At 43.2% G+C, this 26,200-nt stretch overlaps 3 protein-coding genes and 1 pseudogene across 3 annotated transcripts in view; 3 read left to right on the top strand and 1 right to left on the bottom strand.

Annotated features, from left to right (window-relative positions):
- Positions 1-3,381, top strand: part of LOC133022985 (growth hormone secretagogue receptor type 1-like) — a 3,601-nt gene extending 220 nt beyond the window's left edge. Inside the window, exons 2-6 of the mRNA XM_061089902.1 lie at positions 78-342; positions 715-909; positions 1,872-1,953; positions 2,470-2,581; positions 3,214-3,381. Coding sequence (XP_060945885.1) covers positions 78-342; positions 715-909; positions 1,872-1,953; positions 2,470-2,581; positions 3,214-3,381 — 822 coding nt within the window. The remainder of the gene's footprint in view (positions 1-77; positions 343-714; positions 910-1,871; positions 1,954-2,469; positions 2,582-3,213) is intronic.
- Positions 3,382-8,244: 4,863 nt separating this feature from the next.
- LOC133022984 (growth hormone secretagogue receptor type 1-like) lies at positions 8,245-19,466 on the top strand. Its single transcript, XM_061089901.1, has 6 exons — positions 8,245-8,335; positions 15,343-15,518; positions 16,907-17,348; positions 18,765-18,970; positions 19,250-19,347; positions 19,457-19,466. Exons 1-6 carry the CDS (start codon positions 8,245-8,247, stop codon positions 19,464-19,466), a joined length of 1,023 nt encoding a protein of 340 aa, XP_060945884.1.
- A 1,832-nt stretch (positions 19,467-21,298) lies between these two features.
- LOC133022982 (growth hormone secretagogue receptor type 1-like) lies at positions 21,299-23,892 on the top strand. Its single transcript, XM_061089899.1, has 5 exons — positions 21,299-21,425; positions 22,399-22,574; positions 22,699-23,158; positions 23,540-23,771; positions 23,883-23,892. Exons 1-5 carry the CDS (start codon positions 21,299-21,301, stop codon positions 23,890-23,892), a joined length of 1,005 nt encoding a protein of 334 aa, XP_060945882.1.
- Positions 23,893-25,035: 1,143 nt separating this feature from the next.
- Positions 25,036-25,415, bottom strand: LOC133022981 (histone H3-like; annotated as a pseudogene).
- Positions 25,416-26,200: the final 785 nt, after the last annotated feature.

Here is a 26,200-nt window from a genome sequence, read left to right as displayed (position 1 = left end):
AGTTCAATGGGAATTGGACAGATACTCATGGTTTGGACTAACCTCAGAAATCGATCAACTGATTGTGTCTCTTCCAGCTCTGGAGACCCAGACCCTGGTCCTTAGGAGAACTCATCTGTAAGCTGACCATGTTCCTCTCCGAGTGCTGCACCTTCTGCACCATCCTCCACATCACCTTTCTCTCCATGGAGAGGTATCTGGCGGTCTGCTGGCCAATCACCGCTAAGACGCTGTTGACACGGCGCAGAACCAGGGCTCTGATTGGCTGCCTCTGGCTGGGAGCGGCTGTCAGTGCAGCACCAGTGTTGGTCATGGTGGGAGTGGAGGAGGTCGGAGGAGGAGAGGAACTAGGCCTCAGGGGATGGAGGGAGGATACAGAGTGGACGGGCAGAGAAGGAGAACAGGGTGCATTTATGATAGGTGGAGGGGAGAGAGGAGGTGAACACATAACTTCAATGCACGGAGGATTGGAGGAAATGAAGTGGGAAGAAAAAGAGATAAAGGGATGGGGTGAAAGAGTTCCAGAGTTTGAGAGAAAACTGGGGATTGGAGAAACAGGAGATATAGGGAAAATGAAAGAAGAAAAAGAGGCTGACAAGGGAGGAGGGGAAAAGGAAGGGAAGATGGAAGATGATGGGATACAGCAAAATAAAATGAGAGAAGACGAGGGAGGTGGAAGGGACGAGCGTGTTGATATGGGAAGAGAGGTGGACACCAGAGAGTGCCGCTGCACACACTTCGCCGTCTCCTCTGGCCTCCTGTCGGCCATGATGATTCTCTCCAACCTGTACTTCCTGGTACCCCTGTGCATCCTGGGACTGGTCTATGCCCTGATTGGACGGACTCTCTGGCTCCGTCCACAAAGAAGCCGTAAAGACAAGAGTCACCGACACACAGTCAAGATGCTGGGTGAGAAACACAATCCAACACACACACCCTTAGGTCCTGAATTTAGCTTTTACTAAACACAACTGACAAAGGCAGAGGAACAGATTTAATACTTTGTCTTCATCTCGTCTTGCACATCTGGAGCCAGAGTCGGAGCTGTATCATCCAATAGATAATCAAAACTAAATATACCAGAAAAAGAACTCAGTAGTTTTATAATGTCCCGCCTGTCACCATCAAGGAGGCAGGCAAGGTGACTGCCTCACTAGCATTACAAGAACCCCATAAACTGGTATTCTTCACGGGTTACCAGTGGCTGCCCGCATCCGCTTCCTGACTCCTGTACATGCGTACCGTGCTGAGAACGAATTGGGTCCAGTCTACCCCGGACATGGTCACACCTTACACCCCAGCCCGTCCACTCCGCTCGTCTTCTGCCAATCGGCTGCTCCCTCACTGGAGGGACAGCTGCCACTCAACAAGGTCACCACTCTTTGCTGTCCTGGCTCCCAAATGGTGGAACGAGCTCCCCATTCGCATCAGGACAGCAAAGTCTACACATCTTCTGCCGCAGACGAAACACACATATCTTCCGACTATACTTGGTTAAGAAGATGATGTCTAATAACCAATTCAATAATTAAATAAGTTTAATTGCACTTACAAGAAGCCCTTGTGGTTTGGCTTTTTGAAGCGAATGTACTTCCATGATTCTTGCTCTTCTGGGTTTGTACCCTAACGGTTGATGCACTTATTTTAAGTTGCTTTGGATAAAAGTGTCAGCTAAATGAAATGTTTTAGTCTTCACAGTCTACCTGACCGAGGAAGGAGGTGGGTTGAGTAGATCGTGTCCTCTGAAGGTTGCAGCCCCTGAACTGAGACACACCTCTCTTGTTTAACAGTGAGAGAAATGTATTCTATCACCTGAAGAAATTGATGATTATCATGTCCACTTCCTGTGTCCTTCTCCTCATGTCCATCAGGAGTGATCGTCTTGGCCTTCGTCCTGTGCTGGCTGCCCTTCCATGTCGGTCGGACCATATTCTCTCTTTCTCTGAGCACTGGTGCTGAAAGTCGGGGAACTAACACCGACACAAACACACACTCGGACATGAACCCTCCTCCTGAAAGCACAGGCATCATGGCCTCTGTTACCGAACCTGTTAGCCTCTCAGACTGGGACCTGAAGGCACAAGCTCACACAGACAGAGATGATGCTCTCTGTGAAAACACAAACAACGGGATCGACACACACAGTGATGCAGACGCACACTTGATGGACACACAACCTGAAACGCTCACTGACCCGGGCGCAGGTTCTGACGATACAAGCTCACATCACGTTGTATCACACGACATCAGAGCTGGAGAGAGCACACACAACCTGGGTCCACCTACTGAAACACACACACACTCTGAGATACACAATACTACACATAACAAGCAAAACACAACCATTTGCATAAAGTCACAGAAGGACACACTCAGTCTCACAACACCGACAGCAGACACCCACACATATGTTGCAACGCCCACTGATATTAAACACAATAACACACACACTGACACACACTCCCTCTTTATATATTATCTTTCTCAGTATTTCAACCTGGTCTCCTCGGTTCTCTTCTACCTCAGTGCTGCCATCAACCCTCTGCTGTACAACCTGATGTCCGCCAGGTACAGACACGCTGTGCGTAGCCTCGTGCACACACACTGTCTCACACCGTCTCACCGGCTGAGCACAACGCTCTCATCAGGATACTCCACAACCACTTTGTAAACATATAGAAACACGTAACAGCAGCAGAAACACAAGGTAGCTGTGATGATCACTGGTGGTTCTGCAACGACGAGGGATGCACCGATGTGGAAATTCTTGGCCGATACCGATGTTTGTTTATTTTGTTTTTGTTGTAAATCATTCACTCTTTTGTGCCAGGAAAATAATTAAATCATTATTTAAAAAGCACTATTTTAAATAATTTCAGCCCTTTATCACTCTTATCTTTTAATGAGCACAAATTCAATCAGATTTATGGAACAATCTTTGGTTTAACTAAAGTTTTTTTAACGGAGACATATTATGCCCATTTACCACAGTTAATATGGTTCCTTGGGGTCTTCATGAAATGTCTGTAACATTTTGACCCTGTCTAAAACTGCCCTCTTCAGCATGACCTGTTTTATGTGCCAATAGTTGCTCCCGCCGTTTATCCGCGCTTCATTGAATTTCTTCACTTTGACATTCAGAGCACTGGGCAGAAATCCCATCGCATCAACACCCACCGTGGGCCTTCGTGATGCTTTGTTTTAATTAAACAGTCGGATTCCCCTGGTCTGCACCAGTTCTCAGTCAGCTCCCCTCCCAAAAACCTGGAGGCGGGCCGCACACCGAGCCTCAAGCGGCGTGGAGAGGAGGGCGACTGCCCCCCCAGCCGCGGCACGTGCCCAGCGGTTTTACCACAGATACCAAAGAACATCGGCCAATGACATCGGTGAAAGTCAAGTTTATTACCGATGTGTCGATGTCAGTCAACGAGGCGAATATCGGCCGCTACCGATGTTCGGCCGATACATCAGTGCACCACTAACAACGACCACATTAACAAACTGAATTCAGCTGCTTCAGGCCTGAACTGAACTAAGATATCATGAGCTTTGACTGTAGGAGCAGATAACACTCTGCTAACACTCTGCTAACACTCTGCTAACACACAGCTAACACACAGCTAACCTTGCTAAAACATAGCTAACACACAGCTAATACAGTTAATGCACAGCTAACCTTGCTAAAACATAGCTAACACTCTGCTAACACTCAGCTAACACACAGCTAATACAGCTAATGCACAGCTAACCTTGCTAAAACACAGCTAACACACAGCTAACCTTGCTAACACACAGCTAACACACAGCTAACACCCTGTTAACACAGCTAACGTCGGGTTCACACCGGACGCGTAGGCTAAGCGTTGCGTAAGCGCAGCGCCAAGCCTTAAATAACAGCTGAGTCCCATCCACTCCCATGTTAATCCTTTGTGCCGGTCCCACCGGAGGCTGAAGTGCCGCGCTGCGCCAAGGCTGCCTCGCGGCGTGCAGCGATCGTTTCGGCGTCGAGTCTATTTTTTGCGCTTGACGCAAGCGTATCGCTCCAGGAAACACAGTGAAAAAGGATTTTAAACGATATTGATGACATATTTTATATGATATAAATGATAAAATATGCATCCCATAGTTTGTATTCCCCTTCTGTTGTCCTGGAGTTTTAATTTTACCAATTTTACCAATGTCCCCCTCTGCCCATTCACTACAGACACACAAGCAGTCATAAAGATAAAAAGAGGGGGGGGGGGGTCTACGTACTCTCCCCATAGGCTTGAGTGGAGAATACGTAATTTACCCTCGACACCCGACATTGAACGGAGCAAACAGCGGAGAAGTTATTGAAGATGGATGACATTAAATTAATAATTGAAGTGGAGAAGTACAGTGAGCTGTATGATCCTCGGCACATGTTGTATAAAGACAACATTAAAAAGGACACATGCTGGGACGCCGTTGCAGTTAATGACACATATCAGCTATATGTGTGATCACGGAGAGGAATCGCAGAATGACCGCCGCGGAGTTAAGGGTGTCCGGTGTGCAGCCAAGCCCCAGCGTGCTAGGGATCTACGCGACGCTAACACGACGCTTACGCGTCCGGTGTGACCAGCCTAGCGCCGGCACGCTAAGGATTAGCGCTTACGCGACGCTTACGCGACGCTTACGCGACGCTTACGCGACGCTTACGCGACGCTTACGCGACGCTTACGCGACGCTTACGCGACGCTTACGCGACGCTTACGCGACGCTTACGCGACGCTTACGCGTCCGGTGTGAACCCGGCGTAACCCTGCACAGTGATGATTGGTCGGAATTTGGGGAATGAAAATTAAATAAGCCAATCAGAGGTTGGGTAGGGAAGGGGTTTGTCATACCTGGGGTGTGAAAACATATATACTTCCGCAAAGATGAAACCAAACAATCCACCTCCTTTAATAGAAAATAAATAAAAAATTTCAATCTTTAACCCAATTACACATGTTGATAATATTTGAGAATAAAAATAATACATTTAAATAATTTCGTTCCTCTCAGTTTGTGTTTTTTAATGTTAAACTTTGTTTATAACTCCTGGTGATGTATTTACAGAGTTATGTTAGTTTATGTGTGATCTTTATATTGTTTTTAAATAAAGATTATTTAAAGAAAACTGTGTGTGGTCCATGTGGTGTCAGAATAATATAATATCTCTATTTATTAGAGACAAAGTTTCCTATTTATGTATTTTTTATATTTTAACTTGCAGACTTACACCACATTGAATCCATTGTATGTATAAACCTGCGTGGGAACAAAACCTGATGCAAATGGCATGTTAACTCCTGTTGTCAACTACTGACACAAAAAGAGGAAGGGAGAGGGTGAGAGGTTTCAGGACAATCGTCCCCTCATCCCTCTTTTCTTTGTGTAATCATTTGTCTGCTGGTTCAGACGTTTGTCTTCGTTCTTCACCTCCACTCTCTCCAGCTGCTCCACTTTTCTCCTCCACTTCCTGGCAACACTTTCCAGCTCGTTCTCTGTCTCACTCAGCTCGTCAAGCCAGGTATGATTCTGTGGAAGCTCGTCTCTTCTTGGTTTCTGTCTGAATCAACTCGTCCTTGTGTCTCACGTCCTCCTCCAGCTTCATCTGTTCACTTTTCAGTTGGTGAACTTGCTCCTTCAAAGACGTGTGTCCTCTGTTGACAGCCTCCATATTCCTGCAGCTCAGTCCCTCAGTTGGAGTCGTCTCCTGCTGCAGCTTCACCTCCAGCGTCTCTGCCTGACTCTTCTTCAGCTCCTTGTCTTTTGCAGTGAGCGCGGCCAGGCAGTCGATGGAGGCGTTGGGACAAGATCTCCTTTTCTTTTCTGCGTCAGTGATTTAAAATGTAAGAATAGTGAGGAAGGTCTGATTAAAGCGTTGATAGGTTGAATTTTACTGTGTTGATATTGAATATGTCTGTAGAACAGCTCTTAGTGTGAATATGTGCAGTACATTTGTTTATTCAGAGTTCAAAGTGTGATACATGCATGTTTATGTTGTTCCAAATATGATCATGTGTGTTTTTCTGTTGCTCTGATCAGACAGCACTTGACCATTCCTCTCAGTGTTGGCTGTGACCGAGCGTCGTAGGAAAGCCATCAGTGTGCGTCAGTTCTGTGGAACCTGGGACACACACACCTCTCCCCTGCAGGTTCCTCCATCCTGCCCCCACCTGAGCCGTCATGGATCTAATGGAGGAGGGAAACGTGAGCTGTGGAGTTAAAATCTGTAGCACGCCAGGCTTCTGGAGAATCTGCTCCAACCAAGACTGCCAGGAGGATGAACCAATGTCTGGATGGGTCTTCCTTGGTTGCCTATAAACAAGGATGGTCTTTGTTCTTGAAAAAGCCAAGGCACTCAGTGTCCCAGGGTGCAACAGGTTCCATTGTTCTGGGAAAAGCCAGGGCACAGGGAACTCACTCTCCCAGGATTCCTCAACTTCACACAGAGGTGTGAAAAACCACAAGGGTCAACTCCTATTTGTCAGTCTGGCCCCATGACCTGTGAGGTCAATGGGGGCCAATATAATGACAGATCCGCCTCTCTTCAATCTCTTTTCACCAACCTTCCAAGGAGGAGGCAGCCCATCTCTCTTCCTGCATCGCCTAGGGAGAAACCTGATTTCTCCAGCTTGCATCTTCTCCTCGCATCCATCAAGAGGAGCGCAGAGGTGCAGCTTCCAGCTCATCTCATCAAGGAAACCGCCTCTCAAACCAAGCTCTTCCAAACTCCTAGCAGCGACACGATGTCCTGCAGGTAAGATTCAATGAGCAACTGAGCCCCACCGCTCGACATAACGCGAATGCAGAACCTTACGACCAACCAGAAGGCTTCACAGAACTGCAAACTGAACTATAACTTCCTTTTTTCCCTTTTCCTCGAATCGGTAACATAATCTGGGCTTAATAATGATACGAGGCTAAGCAAGACTGTTTATTTGATTCTGTGTGACGTTTATAAGTTTGATATGTGTTGTGAGATTGTGGTTACTAAGTTATTTGGAAGTTAATGTTAGTTACGCTCTTCACAGGATCATTGTGACTCTTTTCATTCCCTGATTAACATTTACACAGACACATCTAGTTATCTCCTCCCCCACTTCAGAAGAAAAGGGGGGGCTGCTATCTGTAGGGGGGCAGCGACCATCTTAGGAGCCCACAGGAAGCCACCATTTGAGAGACCCCTGATTAACATAGTCACACACACTCACATACACATCTTTGTTTAGTTAGTACGTTTGTTAGTAATTTGTGTTTTTATACTTCATAATATTCATCATAAATGTTTTTCTTTCACAAATGTTCTTTCATTAATGTTGCATAAGTGAATTTTGAACTACTGTTCGGCCTACATGTATAGTCAAAGCCGCCATATTGAAAGCACAGTCACTCACACAGACACATATCTTTATATAGTGAGTACATCTTTGGCAATTTGTGTTTTTATACTTTATTATCTTCATAATAAATATTTTTATTTCACAAATGTTTTAATGAATGCTGCATTAGTTAGAATTTTGCCAACCTCTACACTGTCAAGAACTCTATATCCTTCAACTGAGCTTCTCTATGGTAATTTTGGTTGTAGTTATCAGTTAATTGTTAATCAGAGTTCCAAATTTGTAGTTAGTACTTTCATGAGACTTAATCAATAAACTGGCTATCTTTTGCAGGTTGGTACCCCGAGGTAACTTTCATCAATTAAAGTTATTATTTAATATTAATATTTTAATATTATTATTCAATATTTTATTTTGAAAACCAAATTTAGTAAAAGCCAAAAGACACAATTTAAAGGTTTCACGTTAAATGCATTATTTCACAACATGAATGGTGCCCCGTGTGAGGCAGAGTCCAGTTTGAAAAATATCCATATTATGCTAGAAAAAAAATCCTTTTGACCAATGCCAGAAATAAGTGGACTTTTGAATTTTCAGTCAAGCCAAAGGTTTGAATTCAATTTCAGCCGAATTCATTTCAGCCAAAGTTGTTTAAAAGAGCCTGATAAAGAGGCACAGCGTGCTTCCAGCCCTGTGAACTTATAGAACCCCTAACTGTCACTGCCCCGCACATAAGTCAGTGTGATTAAACACCATAGTTTTGGTTAAGCTAGTGTACGATTAAACCTACACTACAATGTGTCTGCCAGTGCAAAACGAGCCAACCACACTGCTTTGTTGATTTACAATTTTGTAGGATTGATCTAATCCTTCAATTTCAGACCCAACAATGGCGAATCCCTGTGTAGACCAGTTTGTTTCTTTCCTAGCACAGAGCCTGACCCCTAGCTATCCTGAATTCATCAGCAAGTTGAACTTCAGTGAGTGTAATAAAGAAATAGATTCACAACTTAACGAAAGGTGTGATCCACAAACAGCATCAAAGGGTCCATTGTTGAGATGTATGATTCTAAATTTCCACAGCAAATCAACCTTGCCTGTCAGAGCAAAGCAGCCGTGGAACAGGAGGTAAATGCCCTAAGAGCGCAAAATGCTTTTCTCCTCCAGGAGGTTCAAACGGCTAATAAGAAAGCTCTGCACTATTTAGAGGACCTACACTCAGCAGAGTCAGATCTCTATTCACAGAAGGAGGAATTGTTAAAACTTAGTTTAGAAGGCCCTGTCTCACATCAGCTTTTCAGCCAATGTGATTCTGGTTATTCTGATTCACACTCCTCCAACAGGGTACGGTTAACTCCCTCTTAACTCCCAAGATGGGATAGAATCCTGTCCGACCCCAAGACTTTGGGAATTAAGTCACCTCCTGAGCCTCCACATACCAAATTGTTTTAGCACCTCACCCTCAACCAGAGAGACCTGTAGCAGGTGATGCACGCAGCCAGACCTTACAGAGTCCTCGCTTGGATTTGCTTGAGTTTCTAGCCAAAGATATTGAACAATTTGATCCAGACAACTGTGATCAACATTAATAATTACTTTAGAGAACTAGATCTCAACCTAAGTGATTTGCCAAATGCAACAGAAAGAGAGAAGGTTAAACTTGTGTTAAAAGCCAGCTCTACAGCTGTTCACAAATTTATTCAGTCACTTCCTTCCAATGTCACAAATAACTACACAGAGCTCCGTCAAGCACCAGTCGAGGAATTCTCTTCTACTGCTGACGAGATAACATCCATTGTTACAGCACCCCAAATTAAACATTCATGTCGTGAAAATCCAAGGACTATTTTCAACGTTTGATGCATGTTTATTTTCAGGGAAAAAACGGATCAGGCCTAGAAGAAAATCCCATCTTCAAGTCCATGTTCTAACGTAACCTACATCCATGTATACACACATGTTGTACTGATGACACAGCAAGGAAAACCTTCAATGCAGCAGATCAGGAACATGACACAGGTGGCTTGGGAAACTGTTGTCACCACCAACTACTGTCACTACTGTAGTAGGTGCAACCGAGCCTGTCAAAACAAACACCAAGGTGTCAAATTCAACCGCAGCCTCAAAACTTCACTCTGACCACAAAACAAAGGCGGGTGACAAAAGGCAGAGTAGGGACACTGACCATATCCTGCATGTCCACCAACTTCCCAAAGATCGGCATTCCCACAGTAGAAGCTGTAGGAAGCCATACTCTGACATTCTGGCCAAGAAAAATTACCACTGCTCAGAAGATAACCGCAGCATCTCTGAGTACAGTTCAAAACATGGTTATAATTGATCAGACGGGGACGGCGCCTCTGAAGTCCACTTTGACTCTGACTCCCCAGAGCGTAACAGCCCTGAGCCACGACACAGGCGATCCAGAGCTCGCTCCTCACGGCCATAACCAACACAGTTAACCCCTGTACTGACAGTAAGTTTCTTGCAGATAATTGGCCAACTGTTATGTTAGCCCCAGCAGCAAACTCCAAAACCCAAATTTTGAATAAACTTATATACCACTGTCAACTTTGTAAATATGTTTGGAACGACAACTTTCCATTTCATATCAATGTAGTCCATACCACACATGTCTAGGCGTGGGATGACCAGAACCTGGACCAGAACCTGCACCACCTTCTGAGTGAGAAGGGGGCGTCTTCTCCTGATGTTGTGCAGCATGAATCTACAGGAATGTGTTGTTGCAGAAATGTTGGCAGTGAGGGAGAGTTGTCTGTCGAGCGTCACGCCCAAGTTCCTAGAAGTCTGGGAGGGAGCTAACACAAAGTTGTCAAAGGTAATAGTCACATAGTTAGTTATGTGTGAGCTTTATATTATTTTTAAATAAAAATTATTCAAAGAAAACTGTGTGTTGTCCATGTGGTGTCAGAATAGTATAATATCTCTATAGATTAGAGACAACGTTTCCTATTTTTGTAATTTTTATATTTTAACTTGCACACTTACACCACATTGAATTCCTTGTATGTGAAAACCTGTTTGGCAAGAAAACTAGACTCTATGACATGTTAAGTCCTGTCGCCGACTTCTGACACGGAAAGAGGAAGGGAGAGGGTGAGGTAAGAAGGGGGGAAAGTAGAAGGGTGAGAGGGTTCAGGACAATCATCCCCTCATCCCTCTTTTCTTTGTGTAATCATTTGTCTGCTGGTTCAGACGTTTGTTTTTGTTCTTCACCTTCACTCTCTCCAGCTGCTCCACTTTTGTCCTCCACTTCCTCGCAACACTCTCCAGCTCGTTCACCATCTCACTCAGCTCGTCAAGCCAGGTATGATTCTGTGGAAGCTCGTCTCTTCTTTGTTTCTGTCTTAATCAACTCGTCCTTGTGTCTCATGTCCTCCTCCAGCGTCATCACTTCCAGAACTCTGCTCCTTCAGAGACGTGTGTCCTCTGTTGATATTGAATATGTGTGCATCCATGTGTGTAGAACAACTCTTGGTGCGAATATGTGCAGTACATGTGTTTATTCCGAGTTCACAGTGTGATACATGCATGTTTATGTGGTTCTAAATATGTTCCTGTGTGTTTTTTGATCAGACAGCACTTGACCATTCCTCTCAGTGTTGGCTGTGATCGAGCGTCATAGGAAAGCCATCAGTGTGCGTCAGTTCTGTGGAACCTGGGACACACACACCTCTCCCCTGCAGGTTCCTCCGTCCTGCCCCCACCTGAGCCGTCATGGATCTAATGGAGGAGGGAAACATGAGCTGTGGAGTTAAAAACTGTAGCACGCCAGGCTTCTTGAGAAACTGCTCCAACCAAGAGGAGGAGGAAACAATGTCTGGATGGGTCTTGATTGGTGGGTACAAAACAATGGTGATGATACTGTAGAAGATTTTAAAATGATACAGCCAGCTACTGTCATTATTATTATTATTAGTTAAAAAAATATAAAAAAAACATCTTCAACCTTTATCTGAAGGACAGAAAACTCACACTTAGAACTAATTTAACAATTTATGAAATGATTACAAAGAAAAACTGAGAGTTGAGATGAATCTACAGTAAATACAAAGCAGCTGCTTAGCTTAGCTTAGCATAAAGACAGGTTTATCCTCTTAGCCTGATTCTGTCAATAATTAATAAACAGATCCTCCCCCCAGCACCTTTAAATATCACTCGTTAAAACAATATATATTGTTATATAAACACATGCACACAAGCATTTGCATAGATTTAAAATCGCACCACATATTAAACTGCCCAGTTGCTCCTGTCTGTTTCCAGTGAAAATGATGAATTACCTCTGCAATATTTTAACTGAAACTGGAAAAACAATCTGGAAATTAATAGAAGTTCTGGAGGAAAAGTGCAAATAATAAAATGAATAGTAAATATACACTACCTGTGACGGAGCGGCTCCGTCACTGACCGCCAGCGGTCCTCACACACACGCACACTCAGCCACACACACGCCGACAAACATTTTCACGCTTCCAGTTACAGTTCCTAGTTGATCACTATCTAACCATCGTCTACTCTGTTTAGCTGTGGGGCGACCGAGGGTGCACACTCGTCAGCTCCGCATCTGGGTTACATACATACGCACACACACACAGTCACTCACCAGCGGTTTAGGGACGCGGCACGTTTAACTCACCGTCAGCGTAAAGTTGGAGGGAACAAACCGGGCACAACTTCCTGTTTGTTTAAATAGTTTCCGGTTGTGTTTTTTCTAAAGATAATTAATAAGAGTTTTAATGTTTATAGTTGATACTGTTTTGTTTATAAAAGTCATTTGATTTGTTTAAAGATGATTTATTTGGTGACTTGTAAAGAGGTCATTGTAAACTCTTATTTTTATTTCAAGCACTGGTTTTGCAGATAAATGTGTCTGAGGTAGTAATTAAGCCCAGTGGGAGGGGCTAAAGGTTTAAAGGGGCAGCTCAAAGCCCTTGAGAAGATTCTGATTCCAGTTACAGAGAAGGTAACGTCAGAGCTCATGAGAGCATTAGACAGGAGTTTTTCCTGTTGGTTTGATTTAAAAGTATTTTTGTTTAGTATTTCTTGTAAATGTCCAAGATCACCTTGGAGAGCCGGCTAAAAATAAATTGAAAAAAAAACTTTTTGGCTACACCGGTGTTTTCACACTCTTTGAGGAGTTTTTAAGAGAGAACCCGCCACACTACCGTTCAAAGGTTTGGGGTCACTTAGAAATGTCCTTATTTTTCAAAGAAAAGCACTGTTTTTTTCAATGAAGATAACATTAAATTAATCAGAAATACACTCTTTACATTGTTAATGTGGTAAATGACTATTCTAGGTGGAAACGTCTTGTTTTTAATGAAATATCTTCATAGATGTATAGAGGCCCATTTCCATCAACTATCACTCCAGTGTTCTTATGGTACATTGTGTTTGCTAATCGCCTTAGAAGACTAATGGATTATTAGAAAACCCTTGAAAACCCTTGTGCAATTATGTTAGCACAGCTGAAAAATGTTTAGCTGGTGAGAGAAGCTATAAAACTTCCTTTGAGCTAGTTGAGTATCTGGAGCACAGATATGAACACTAGATATCTCGGCCGCGTTGCCGGCCAACGGAGACGAACGTCACCACATGGCGGCCATCTTGTTGCGGGAGGCTCTCTCACCCATAACATTGTGTTGGTAGTGGTAAATAACCATAACTTGCTCAATTTTCAACCGATTTTGAAACGGTCTGGTTTGTTATAAACGTCAGAGATGTAGATATGACACTGTGTACTTATGAATAATTATGTTATTTTCTAAACTACAACTTTCATAACTACATCTCTGACGTTTATAACAAACCAGACCGTTTCAAAATCGGTTGAAAATTGAGCAAGTTATGGTTATTTACTAGCCTGACGTTGTCAGACTCATTATTCTAGTCAGAATATGAGTCTGAGACCGCTCCATTGGGCTGTGATTATGGGGCGTGTTTCAACCGAACCAGGAAACCAAGTGCCTCTTCGCTCAATTGGATAGACCTACAACCAATCAGAGCAACGTAGTATGTGACGTATGTCAAGCGACGCATAGTTGTTTTCAGTTGTCTGTTTCAGGAGTTTATTCACTCTCTAAATAAATCAATGGAAATGCTGCTAATGCCGCTCGTATCTCCACCGGAGGCAAAGCCCCCAGGAAGCAGCTGGAGACCAGGGCTTCTTGTGAGAGCCCCGGCCGGCGGCGGCGTGAAGAAGCCCGTGACGGATCTCTCTCAGAGCCCCGCGACTCGCGACCGGCCCGGTACCGTTACCGGCCCGGGACCGAGGCTCTGAGAGAGATCCGTCGCTACCAGAAATCCACGGAGCTGCTGATCCGCACGCTGCGCTGCAGAGCTCCGCTGTCATGGCTCTGCAGGAGGACAGCGAGGAGGAGAAACGGGGGCTAATCGTTTTTTTCAAGCATTCACTTCCTTGTTGCTCCAACATTAACAGCGTCCCAACCTATGTGTCTTTTGTCTCATATGTGCTGAGGAGCGTTGCGCACCCCCCCCCCCCCCGACTCTCTTTTTATTTATATGACTGCTTGTGTGGCTGCAGCATCGGGGCCAGCTGATACATTAAACTTTTTATGAATCCCGTAGGAGGACGGCAAAAACATCTTCTCGATCTACAAATGCCTTGATCACGTTCCTCTGTTCCTCTTTCAAAATGAATGTGCTGTCGATGTCTCTGAAACAGACTCGATGGCAGCATCGACACATCTCAGCTCATAGATATAAACACTATATATGTCTAAATATGTCTCAGCTCTCCAGCGGCAGGCAGCGCTCTTTGCTGACGTGGTTGACTACGTCACTGTAGATCATCTGTCAATCATCGTATAAAGCCCGCCCTGACGATCTGATTGGTCCGTACAGCTTCTGTACGAGCATAGTTTCTCCCCAACGGAGCGATGCCAGACCGAACTTCCCGAACAACAAATGTTGTGGGCGGGGCTAAGTTCGTCTGGCACCCAGGCTAGTTATTTACAACTACCAACACAATGTTATGGGTGAGAGAGCCTCCCGCAACAAGATGGCCGCCATGTGGTGACGTCCGGCTCCGTCGAGCGAGATATCTAGTCTTTATATATATCTATGATCTGGAGTATCACATTTGTGGGTTCGATTATACTCTCAAAATGGCCGAAAAAGAGAACTTTCATGTGTTACTCGCCAGTCTGGTCTTGTTCTTAGAAATGAAGGCTATTCCATGTGAAGAAACTGAACATTTCCAACAACGGTGCTACTACTCCCTTCAGAGAACACCACAAACGGGCTCTAACCAGAGTAGAAAGAGAAGTGTGGGGGGGAGGGAAGACAAGTATAGTAGAGTCTGTAGTTTGAGAAATAGACGCCTCACAGGTCCTCAACAGGCAGCTTCAAAGAATGCTCCATTTGCAGCAACGAAAGCAAAGTTTGAAGAAAAAAATTTATATTTCAAATAAAAATCATTATTTCTAACCTCAATGAATTTACTATTTTCTATTAATTTTGCAACTCATTTGTTAAATAAAAGTGAGTTTTTATTGAAAACACGAAATTGTCTGGGTGACCCCAAACTTTGGAACGGTAGTGTACATGTGTTTTTTTTTTCCAGATATAGATATGCAGTACATTTTATTAAAATTAATTAGCAGAACTTGGCCAGAAAGCTTTAGCAGAATGATGCAAATTATTTTTCTAAAGAAGTTAAAGTTATAAATAACAGTAAATATTAATAGATCACTGGGGCTGAAAATGTTGCTGAGCTATGGAGAAAACATTTAAAGGATATTTTTACCTGACTCCATGTTGTTCATTATATTTTTATACTAGTCAGAGTAGTTTAGGAATAAACTGAAAAAAACATATTCTTGTGCGAGTCATCATGAGAACAAATTATAACTGAAAGTTTTTTACCATTTTCCATTGTGGACTGAACGTGTGTAAATTTGTGATTCTAATGAAAATCAATCATAAATTCTTCATTTTCTAGTATCGTTGACAGTGATTCTGGTTCCACTGATAATCTTTGGCCTTCTTGGAAACAAACTGACTCTTCTGGTGGTTTGGCTTCGCCCAAACATGAGAAGCTCAGCCCACCTCTACCTGAGCAGCATGGCTGTTAGTGACCTGCTGATCCTCCTGCTGCTGGCTCTGGATCTATTGAAGGTGCCCTCACATATATCCCATAATACGTATATACTTATACACCTTTTAGTGTCAGTTCATTTTGATTTGACCAGATACTCATGGTTTGGCTCAACGTGCACTAAACGAAATGTGTCTCTTCAGTGGCGATTTTAGCCTGAAATTTCTGGTAGGGGAATTTTGTATGACGTCACGTCACAAAATTAGAGGTAGCTGATTATTATACGCAGTAGGCCTATATAGACCAGTACGATATACTATGGGCTGCATTTTGAGTGCCAGTAGGGAGCAGAAATCCATTGAGTTTAAGAAATAGGTGGTAGGTAAGATTAACGATGTAAAAAACGTAATGTAGCAGACAAATTTAGTTTTCACTGTATCACGTTACAACACAACACCAATACTCTGAATAAAGAGCTTGAGGAGATGTAATGCTACTTTAAACAGCTGCTCTTAAAATGCAGATGTGACTTTAAATACTCACGTTTCAGTTGATCACAGTAAATCTGTTTCTGCAGAATAAGAATCTGAGTAACATTGTCAAAACAAATGGTTTGGCCAGTGAAAAAACTTCACATAACATAAGATATCTTACGTGGTGGAGCTAATTCTCCGAATACACACAGTCTCCTGTCTCATATTCATCCTCATAAACTAACGCTTCGGGTGCGTGTCCGTAATAACTTCTGTACGCTCCCGTTAGCATCGCTATTACTGCTGCTATCGTGCCTGTGGGCTAGCCGAGCTAAGCTAACAAGCCTGGTACAGGCTGCTGCAAATCACTTCTAACAGAGAAATACAATGCTAAACTTGACTAACCTCAGAAACGGGAGCGCAGACGTCTGTAGCTTCTCTGTCAGGAGAACAAGCAGAACTTCAAAACGTCTATTATTCATCCAATATGTGAGTGAAACCTCTCCACAGACTCGTGTTGTGTTCACTGACGGATAGCCTGTTAGCCTATTAGCTCAGGTGAAGCCGAGCAGGCAACAGGCTGACGCTGGAGTCGAGTTGCTTGGCAGATTTCGTACGGCCCATCTGAAAGTAGACACTCTCCCAATGTTAACTTTGGCCTGTGTGGTTCACGCTCATTGGTGTTCCCATGGCAAACAGTCTTACGCGTGCCCCGTTGTGCCCAGAGCAGAGACAGACAACAAGCGAGCAGTGTTTCACACAGCGAGCACACAGACAGGAACACACAGGAATCAAATTTTCCAAAACAAGACTATAATGCTTGTGAGTCAAGTTTATTCACAAACACACATTCACGCTACTTTGCATATACAAAACATTTTTTTTTAAATTTGCCACAAAGTTCAGATGTACATATCTTTCTGCACAACAGCGCAATCTGGTGGGGCAGTGCCCCACCTGCCCCTAATGTAGAAACGCCACTGTGTCTCTTCCAGATGTGGACAGGCTGGAAGTTAGGAGTCATCGTCTGTAAGCTGAGCACGTTCCTGTCAGAGGGCTGCATCTTCTGCAGCATCCTCCACATCACATTTCTCTCCCTGGAGAGGTACGTGGTTGTCTGCTGGCCAATCACCGCAATGACGCTGGTGACACGTTGCAGAACCAGGGCTCTGATTGGCTGCCTCTGGCTGGGAGCGGCTGTCAGTGCAGCACCATTTTTGGTCATGATGGAAGTGGATGAAATCAAAGTGTGCATAGTATCACAATCCTCATTCTCCTCAGGCCTCGTGTTGGCCATGATAATTCTCTATTACCTGTATGTCCTGGTACCCCTGTGCATCCTGGGACTGGTCTACATCCTGATTGGACGGACTCTGAGGCTCCGTCCACAAAGAAGCAGTAAAGACAAGAGTCACCAACACACAGTCAAGATGCTGGGTGAGAAACACAATCCAACACACACCCTTAGGTTCTGAATTTAGCTTTTACTAAACACAACTGACGAAAGGCTGACAAACAGATGTAATACTTTGTCTTCCTCTCGGCTTGCACATGTAACCGGTCTTTTCTAGATGTCTTGGAACTCTGCGTTGTGTCTTATGAATTGATGACCGGAACGTGTTCTTTTGTAACAGGACCTTTATTTCTCTGTTCAGATTAGAGCATAACAGAGAACGGTGTCAGTCACAGGCCTAACATAAAAAAGATAAAGTTACAACAGGCACTCTTCAAGACACCCCAATCGCGGACACCTACGCACATGCACAGAAATTTAATCTCTTTGCTAAAACACTGTGAACTAATTAAAGAATGAAAATGAACCATCAAAACATGAAGCAACTTGACTAATATAATCTTATAAAACACATAAAACATTCTAGACAGCTTACAGACAACTTAAACTATGAACTTTACACATTTGTGTCGCGCTGTAACTTGTACATACCGGTCTCTGTCACTTCCAGAACATTCTGGTGAAACCGGTGAAAATAAATACAATGACCCCCCACGACCTATAGAGGTCGCAAAACACACGTAAAACACCCAATACAAAATCAATGATATACAAGAACAGAGGGATTTCTGGTGAAATGAAATAATACTTTTAATACCTGCTACACACACCTGGAGCCAGAGTCTGAGCTGTATCATCCAATAGATAATCAAAACATAATCAAAACTAACAAAAACACCACAAAAATAACTCAGTAGTTTTATAAGAACCACATAAAATGAAAGAAAGCATCGTTGAGAATATATCTGATGTGTATTTTGACTTTTTAGTTTGGTCCATGTCCCGCGTGTTACCATCAAGGAGGCAGGCAAGGTGTAGGACCTGCAGCCAGCCACCAGGGGGCAATCAATCTGATTTGGCTTCACTGTTTGGGAGCAGTCATGTTGTCCATCTTTATTTCCAGCTGTGGGTCAGTTTAGGGGCTGCATCACAGGGACACAAGTAGAAAGGCTCCTACAGATGCTTCCTTTCATACCAGAGAAAGCTCTGATGAGTGAATCCTTCCAGGTCCAACATGTCCCAGGACTCATTGCACTGTGGTGACGAACCGTATCAACTCAACTAACGGCTCACATGTTATGGGGCGTTAAGCTTTCTGTCACGCCCAACTTAAAGACAGGACAAGCTTCTCCTCTGTGGACCAGACGGTCTCATTTAGTTTCAGCCTTCACAGTCTACCTGACCGAGGAAGGAGGTGGGTTGAGTAGATCGTGTCCTCTGAAGGTTGCAGCCCCTGAACTGAGACACAGCTCTCTTGTTTAACAGTGTGAGAAATGTATTCTATCACCTGCAGGTATTCTCATGTCCACTTCCTGTGTCCTTCTCCTAATGTCCATCAGGAGTGATCTTCTTGGCCTTCCTCCTGTGCTGGTTACCCTACATCGTCGGTCTGACCATGTCCTATGGTTCTCAGAGAACTGGTGTTGAAAGTCGGGGAACTAACAACGATACAAACACACACTCGGACATGAACACTCCTCCTGAAAGCACTGGCAACGTGGCCTCTGTTACCGAACCTGTTAGCCTCTCAGACTGGGACCTGAAGGCACAAGCTGACACAGACAGAGATGATGCACTCTGGGAAAACACAAACAACAAGATCAACACACACAGTGATGCAGATGCACACTTGGTGGACACACAACCTGAAACGCTCACTGAGCCGGGCGCAGGTTCTGACGATAAGAGTGCAGATCATGTTGTATCACATAACATCAGAGCTGGAGAGAGCACACACAAACTGGGTCCTCGCACTGAAACAGACACAAACTCGGAGATACACAATACTACACATAACAAACAAAACCCAACACTTTGCATAAAGTCACAGAAGGACACACAGTATTTTATCCTGGTCGCCGGGATCCTCTCCCGTCTCAGTGCTGCCATCAACCCTCTGGTGTACAACCTGATGTCCGCCAGGTACAGACACGCTGTGCGTAGCCTCGTACACACACACTGTCTCACACCGCCTCAATGACTGAGCACAACGCTCTCATCAGGATACTCCACAACCACTTTGAACATATAGGCACACGTAACAACAGCAGAAACACAAGGTAGCTGTGATGATCGCTGGTGGTTCTGCAACGACCATATTAACAAACTGAATTCAGCTGCTTTCAGAACTGCACTGAACTAAGATATCATGAGCTTTGACTGAAGGAGCAGTTAACACCCTGCTAACACACAGCTAAAACCCTGCTAACACACAGCTAACACTCTGCTAACACACAGCTAATACACAGCTAACACCCTGCTAACACACAGCTAACACTCTGCTAACACACAGCTAACACCCTGCTAACGCACAGCTAACACTCTGCTAACACACAGCTAACACCCTGCTAACACACAGCTAACACTCTGCTAACACACAGCTAACCCAGCTAGCAGCAAGTGCGTATATATTTTCTCTGACAGTAACATTCAGACATTTCTGCAATCTACTCGGGGTGAGCGAAGACCCGCCCACACACTTAGCCTCCGATTGGTTAGTTTAAGGCAAGTCCAATGATGATTGGTCGGAATTGGGGGAATGAAAATGAAATAAGCCAATCAGAGGTTGGATAGGGGCGGGGTTGGCTTACCTGGAGTGTGAAAAAATAAAATACTTCCGCAAAGATGGAACCAAACAATCAACCTCCTTTAATAGAAAAATACATCTTTTACCCAATTAAACATGTTGATAATATTTTTGAATAAAAATAATGCATTTAAAGAATAATTTCTTTCATCTCAGTTTGTTCTTTAATGTTAAACTTTGTTTATAATTCCTGGTGATGTATTTACATAGTCAAGTTAGTTTTTGTGTGAACTTTATATTGTTTTTAAATAAAGATTATTTAAAGAAAACTGTGTTTGGTTCATGTGGTGTAAGAATAATATAATATCTTCATATACCAAGACAAAGTTTCCTATTTTTGTATTTTTTATATTTTAACTTGCAGACTTACAACACATTGAATCCATTGTATGTGTAAACCTGCGTGGGAACAAAACCTGATGCAAATGACATGTTAACTCCTGTTTTCAACTACTGACACAAAAAGAGGAAGGGAGAGGGTGAGAGGTTTCAGGACAAACGTCACCTCATTCCTCTTTTCTTTGTGTACTCATTTGTCTGCTGGTTCAGACGTTTGTCTTCGTTCTTCACCTCCACTCTCTCCAGCTGCTCCACTTGTCTGCTCCACTTCCTCGCAACACTCTCCAGCTCGTTCTCTGTCTCAGTCAGCTCGTCAAGCAAGGTATGATTCTGTGGAAGCTCGTCTCCTCTGATTCTGTCTGAATCAGCTCGTCCTTGTGTCTCACGTCCTCCTCCAGCTTCATCTGTTCACTTTTCAGTGGGTGGACGGCCTCCACCTTCCTGCAGCTCAGTCCCTCAGTTGGAGTCGTCTCCTGCTGCAGCTTCACCTCCAGCATCTCTGCCCGACTCTTCTTCAGCTCCTTGTCTTTTGCAGTGAGCGCGGCCAGGAAGTCGATGGAGGCGTTGGGACGAGATCTCCTTTTCTTTTCAGCGTCAGTGATTTAAAAATGTAAGAATAGTGAGGAAGGTCTGATTAAAGCGTTGATAGGTTGAGCTTTACTGTGTTGATATTGAATATTTGTGTAGAACACCTCTTAGTGTGAATATGTGCAGTACATGTGTTTATTCAGAGTTCACAGTGTGATACATGCATGTTTATGTTGTTCCAAATATGATCCTGTGTGTTTTTTCTGTTGCTCTGAACACATAGCACTTGACCATTCCTCTCAGTGTTGGCTGTGATCGAGCGTCATAGGAAAGCCATCAGTGTGCGTCAGTTCTGTGGAACCTGGGACACACACACCTCTCCCCTGCAGGTTCCTCCGTCCTGCCCCCACCTGAGCCGTCATGGATCTAATGGAGGAGGGAAACGTGAGCTGTGGAGTTAAAAACTGTAGCACGCCAGGCTTCTGGAGAAACTGCTCCAACCAAGACTGCCAGACGGGGGAATCAATATTTGGATTTATTGAGTTAGGTGGGTACAAAACAATGGTGATGATACTTTAGATGATTTTAAAGTGATACAGCCAGCTACTGTTATTATTATTATTATAAGTTATAAAAAAACTACTTCAACCTTTATCTGAAAGACAGAACATTTTAATATTTTCCTCTTATAACTAATTAAACAATTTATTAAGTTATTACAAAGAAAAAGCAGAGTTGAGATCATTCTACAGTAAATACAAAGCAGCTGCTTAGCTTAGCTTAGCATAAAGACAGGTTTGTCCTCTTAGCCTGATTCTGTCAATAATCAATAAACAGATCCTCCTCCTCCCAGCACCTTTTAATATTACCAATTAAAACGTTATATATATTGTCATATAAACACACGCACAGAAGCATTTTCATAGATGTATTATCACACCACACATTAAACTGCCCAGTTGCTCCTGTCTGTTTCCAGTGTACATGATGAATTACCTCTGCGATACTTTAACTGAAACTGTAAAAACAATCTGGAAAATGAATAAAAGCTCTGGAGGAAAAGTGAGAGTTAATGATTAGTAAATATATATATGTGTGTGTGTGTGTGTGTTTTCCGGTTTTAGATATGCAGAACATATTTTAAAGTTATTTTGCAGAACTTTGCCAGAAAGGTTCAGCAGAATGATGCAAATGAATTTTCTAAGGAAGTTAAAAGTATAAATATCAGTAAAATATTCCTCCTGTCTTATATTGATATGCTCACTGGGGCTGAAAATGTTGCTGAGCTATGGAGAAAACATTTAGAGGATATTTTTTACCTGACTACAAGTTGTTTCTTATATTTGTATACTAGTCTTTCATTGTAGTTTAGGAAAAAACTGAAAAAGACATCTTCTTGTGCCAGTCATCATGAGAACTGATTATAACGGTTAACATTTTTTACCATTTTCCATTGTGGACAGAACATGTGTAAATTTGTGATTCTAATGAAAATCAATCATCAATATTTCGTTTTCTAGTGTGTGTGACAGTGATTTTCATTTCACTGATAATCTTCGGCCTTCTTGGAAACACACTGACTCTTCTGGTGGTTTGGCTTCGCCCAAACATGAGAAGCTCCGCATACCTCTACCTGAGCAGCATGGCTGTTAGTGACCTGCTGAATCTCCTGCTGCTGCCTCAGGATATATTGAAGGTGCACTCACATATATCCTATAATACTTATATACTTAAAGACCTTTTTGTGTCAGTTCACTGTGATTTGACCAGATACTCATGGTTTGGCTGAACATGAAATAATTGGATTGTGTCTCTTCCAGCTCTGGACAGACTTGGAGGTAGGAGTCTTTGTCTGTAAGCTGTTTGTGTTCCTCTCAGAGTGCTGCACCTACTGCACCATGCTCCACATCACCTTTCTCTCCCTGGAGAGGTACCTGCTTGTCTGCTGGACAATCACCTCAAAGATGCTGGTGACACGTCGCAGAACCTTGGCTGTGATTGGCTGCCTCTGGCTGGGTGCGGCTGTCAGTGCAGCACCATTTTTGGTCATGATGGAAGTGGATCATAAGGGACAAGAGGATGAAATCGATGTGTGCAGATTATCAAAATCCTCAGTCTCCTCTGGCCTCATGTTGGCCATATTAATTCTCTACAACCTGTACTTCCTGGTACCCCTGTGCACCCTTGGACTGGTCTACATCCTGATTGAACGGACTCTGAGGCTCCGTCCACAAAGCAGCAGTAAAGACAAGAGTCACCGACACGCAATCAAGATGCTGGGTGAGAAACACAATCCAACACACACACCCTTAGGTTCTGAATTTAGCTTTTACTAAACACAAATGACAAAGGCTGACGAACAGATTTAATACTGTTTCCCAGAAAAACAACTCACTAGTTTTATAAGAACCACATAAAATGACAGAAACCATCATTGAAGCTTCTCCTCTGTGGACCAGACGGTCTCATTTAGTTTCAGCCTTCACAGTCTACCTGACCGAGGAAGGAGGTGGGTTGAGTAGATCGTGTCCTCTGAAGGTTGCAGCCCCTGAACTGACACACAGCTCTCTTGTTTAACAATGTGAGAAATGTATTCTATCACCTGCAGATATTGATGATTCTCATGTCCACTTCCTGTGTCCTTCTCCTCATGTCCATCAGGAGTGATCGTCTTGGCCTTCGTCCTGTGCTGGCTGCCCTACATCGTCGGTCTAACCATGACCTATGTTTCTTTGACAGCCGGTTCTAACAGTACACACAATAACGCATACACTGACAGTACTCCAAATAACACACTGACAGAAAAATACTTGTATTATATCCTGTTCGCCTGGATCCTCTCCCGTCTCAGTGCTGCCATCAACCCTCTGGTGTACAACCTGATGTCTGCCAGGTACAGACACGCTGTGCGTAGCCTCGTGCACACACACTGTCTCACACCGTCTCACTGACTGAGCACAACGCACTCATCAGGGTACTTCACAACCACTTTGTAAACATATAGGCACACGTAACAGCAGCAGTAACACAAGGTAGCTGCGATGATCACTGCTGGTTCTGCATCGACCATATTAACAAACTGAATTCAGCTGCTTCAGACCTGCACTGAACTAAGATATCATGAGCTTTGATTGAAGGAGCAGCTAACACCCTGCTAACACACAGCTAACACTCTGCTAACACACAGCTAACCCAGCTAGCAGCAAGTACGTATATATTTTCTCTGACAGTAACATTCAGACATTTCTGCAATCTACTCGGGGTGAGCGAAGACCCGCCCCAACCTAGCCTCTGATTGTTTAGTTTTAGGTGAAGTCCAGTGATGATCGGTCAGAATTGGGGGAATGCAAATGAAATAAACCAATCAGAGGTTGGGTAGGGGCGGGGTTTGTCTTACCTGGGGTGTGAAAAAATGATATACTTCAACAAAGATGAAACCAAACAATCAACCTCCTTTAATAGAAAATAAATAAAGACCTTCAATCTTTTACCCAATTAAACATGTTGATATATTTTAGAGTAAAAATAATGCATTTAAAGAACAATTTCTTTCTTCTCAGTTTGTGTTTTTTAATGTTAAACTTTGTTTATAACTCCTAGTGCTGTATTTACAGAGTCATGTTAGTTTATGTGTTAACTTTATATTGTTTTTAAATAAAGATTATTTAAAGAAAACTGTATGTTGTCCTTGTGGTGTAAGAGTAATATAATATCTCTATACATTAAAGACACAGTTTTCCTATATTTTGTATTTTTTATATTTTAACTTGCACACTAAGACCACATTGAATTTCCTTGTAAACCTGCTTGGCAAGAAAACCTGATGCAAATGACACGTTAACTCCTGTCTTCAACTACTGACACGGAAAGAGGAAGGGAGAAGGGTCAGAGGTTTCAGGACAAACGTCCCCTCATCCCTCTTTTCTTTGTGTAATGATTTGTCTGCTGTGTAATGGAAAATTTCACTGATCAATGTCCAGTGTTGAGAAGGATACTTTCAAAACGTATTCCGTTACAGAATACAGAATATATGCCCAAAAATGTTATCTGTAATGTATTCCGTTACATTAACTAATCTTAGTAACGTACTCTGAATACTTGGATTACATCCACATTGAATTGCATTTTATAAGTGTAGGAACACAGCGTTGTTATCGTCAGTAGAGCAGCAGCAGTTTATGGATGTTGGATGTCTTTGGGCACAGGTTGGTGTCCTCGAACGGGCCGACCAGGTAAGCCTCGCTGGCCTCCTGCAGAGCCATGACAGCGGAGCTCTGGAAGCGCAGGTCGGTCTTGAAATCCTGAGAGATTTCTCTCACCAGGCGCTGGAAGGGCAGCTTGCAGATCAGCAGCTCTGTAGATTTCTGGTAGCGACAGATCTCTGTCAGAGCCACGGTACCGGACCTGTAGCGGTACCGGGCCGGTAGCGGTGAGGCTTCTTCACGCCGCCGGTGGCTGGGGAGCTCTTACGAGCAGCCTTGGTGGCCAGCTGCTTCCCTGGGGGCTTCGCCTCTGGTGGATTTACGACATACGGCATTTCCATTGATTTATTTAAAGAGTGAATAAACTCTTGAAAAAGAGAAGTACTGTCATGTAATCCATTGATTTCAACAATGTAACTGTTGTTGTGCAATAATGCGTTAAAAGTGATACCATAAAAAGGTGTGCCTTTCCGCATTCAATAAATGTGGTTATCAAAATAAAATATAAAACATTAATATTTCAAATATTAATAATAAATCACAACTTTAGTTGGTTAAAGTTACCTCTGGGCACCACCCTTCAAAGGAAGGGAAAAGATAGCCAATTTATTGATTAAGATCAGTCTCATTTAGATCTAGTTCAATTAGAAATCTCAATATTTACTATTAAAGATTATATAATGAACAGTGAAGATTATGGAGTTCTTGACAGTGTAGAGGTTGGCAAAATTCACTTATGCAACATTACTGAAAGAACATTTGTGAAAGAAAAACATTTATTATGAATATAATAAAGTGTAAAAACACAAATTACTAACAAACGTACTTGCTAAACAAAGATAGGTATGTGAGTGTTGGTGTCTCTGTAAATAAGGGCGGTTCTCAAAATGGTGGTTGACCAAACGTTCACACCTTCCTCAGCATGCTTTCAAAATGGTCGCTAACCCCCCAAAAGACAGCAGCCCCCCCTTTTCCTCTGAATTGGGGGAGGAGATAACTAGGTGTAGAGATATGCGTGTGTCTGTCACTGCGGTTACATTTGTCCGATTGAAACCCGATTTCTGGCGTTGTCGGGTTTCAATCGAAGATCCATTTCATGTAACTCCACAAATCTAGATTT

Source organism: Limanda limanda, chromosome 17 (assembly GCF_963576545.1).
Source record: "Limanda limanda chromosome 17, fLimLim1.1, whole genome shotgun sequence".
Lineage (NCBI taxonomy): Eukaryota > Metazoa > Chordata > Actinopteri > Pleuronectiformes > Pleuronectidae > Limanda > Limanda limanda.
This window is presented reverse-complemented; position numbering and strand designations above follow the sequence as displayed.

Excerpts from the sequence above, each read along its gene's own strand:
- LOC133022984 (XM_061089901.1), top strand. The coding sequence starts at position 8,245 with ATGGCGAATCCCTGTGTAGACCAGTTTGTTTCTTTCCTAGCACAGAGC. Across the intron at positions 8,336-15,342 it reads CATCAGCAAGTTGAACTTCA|TATCGTTGACAGTGATTCTG; the intron begins GTGAGTGTAATA and ends TTCATTTTCTAG. Across the intron at positions 15,519-16,906 it reads TGGCTCTGGATCTATTGAAG|ATGTGGACAGGCTGGAAGTT; the intron begins GTGCCCTCACAT and ends TGTCTCTTCCAG.
- LOC133022982 (XM_061089899.1), top strand. The coding sequence starts at position 21,299 with ATGGATCTAATGGAGGAGGGAAACGTGAGCTGTGGAGTTAAAAACTGT. Across the intron at positions 22,575-22,698 it reads TGCCTCAGGATATATTGAAG|CTCTGGACAGACTTGGAGGT; the intron begins GTGCACTCACAT and ends TGTCTCTTCCAG. Across the intron at positions 23,159-23,539 it reads ACACGCAATCAAGATGCTGG|GAGTGATCGTCTTGGCCTTC; the intron begins GTGAGAAACACA and ends CATGTCCATCAG.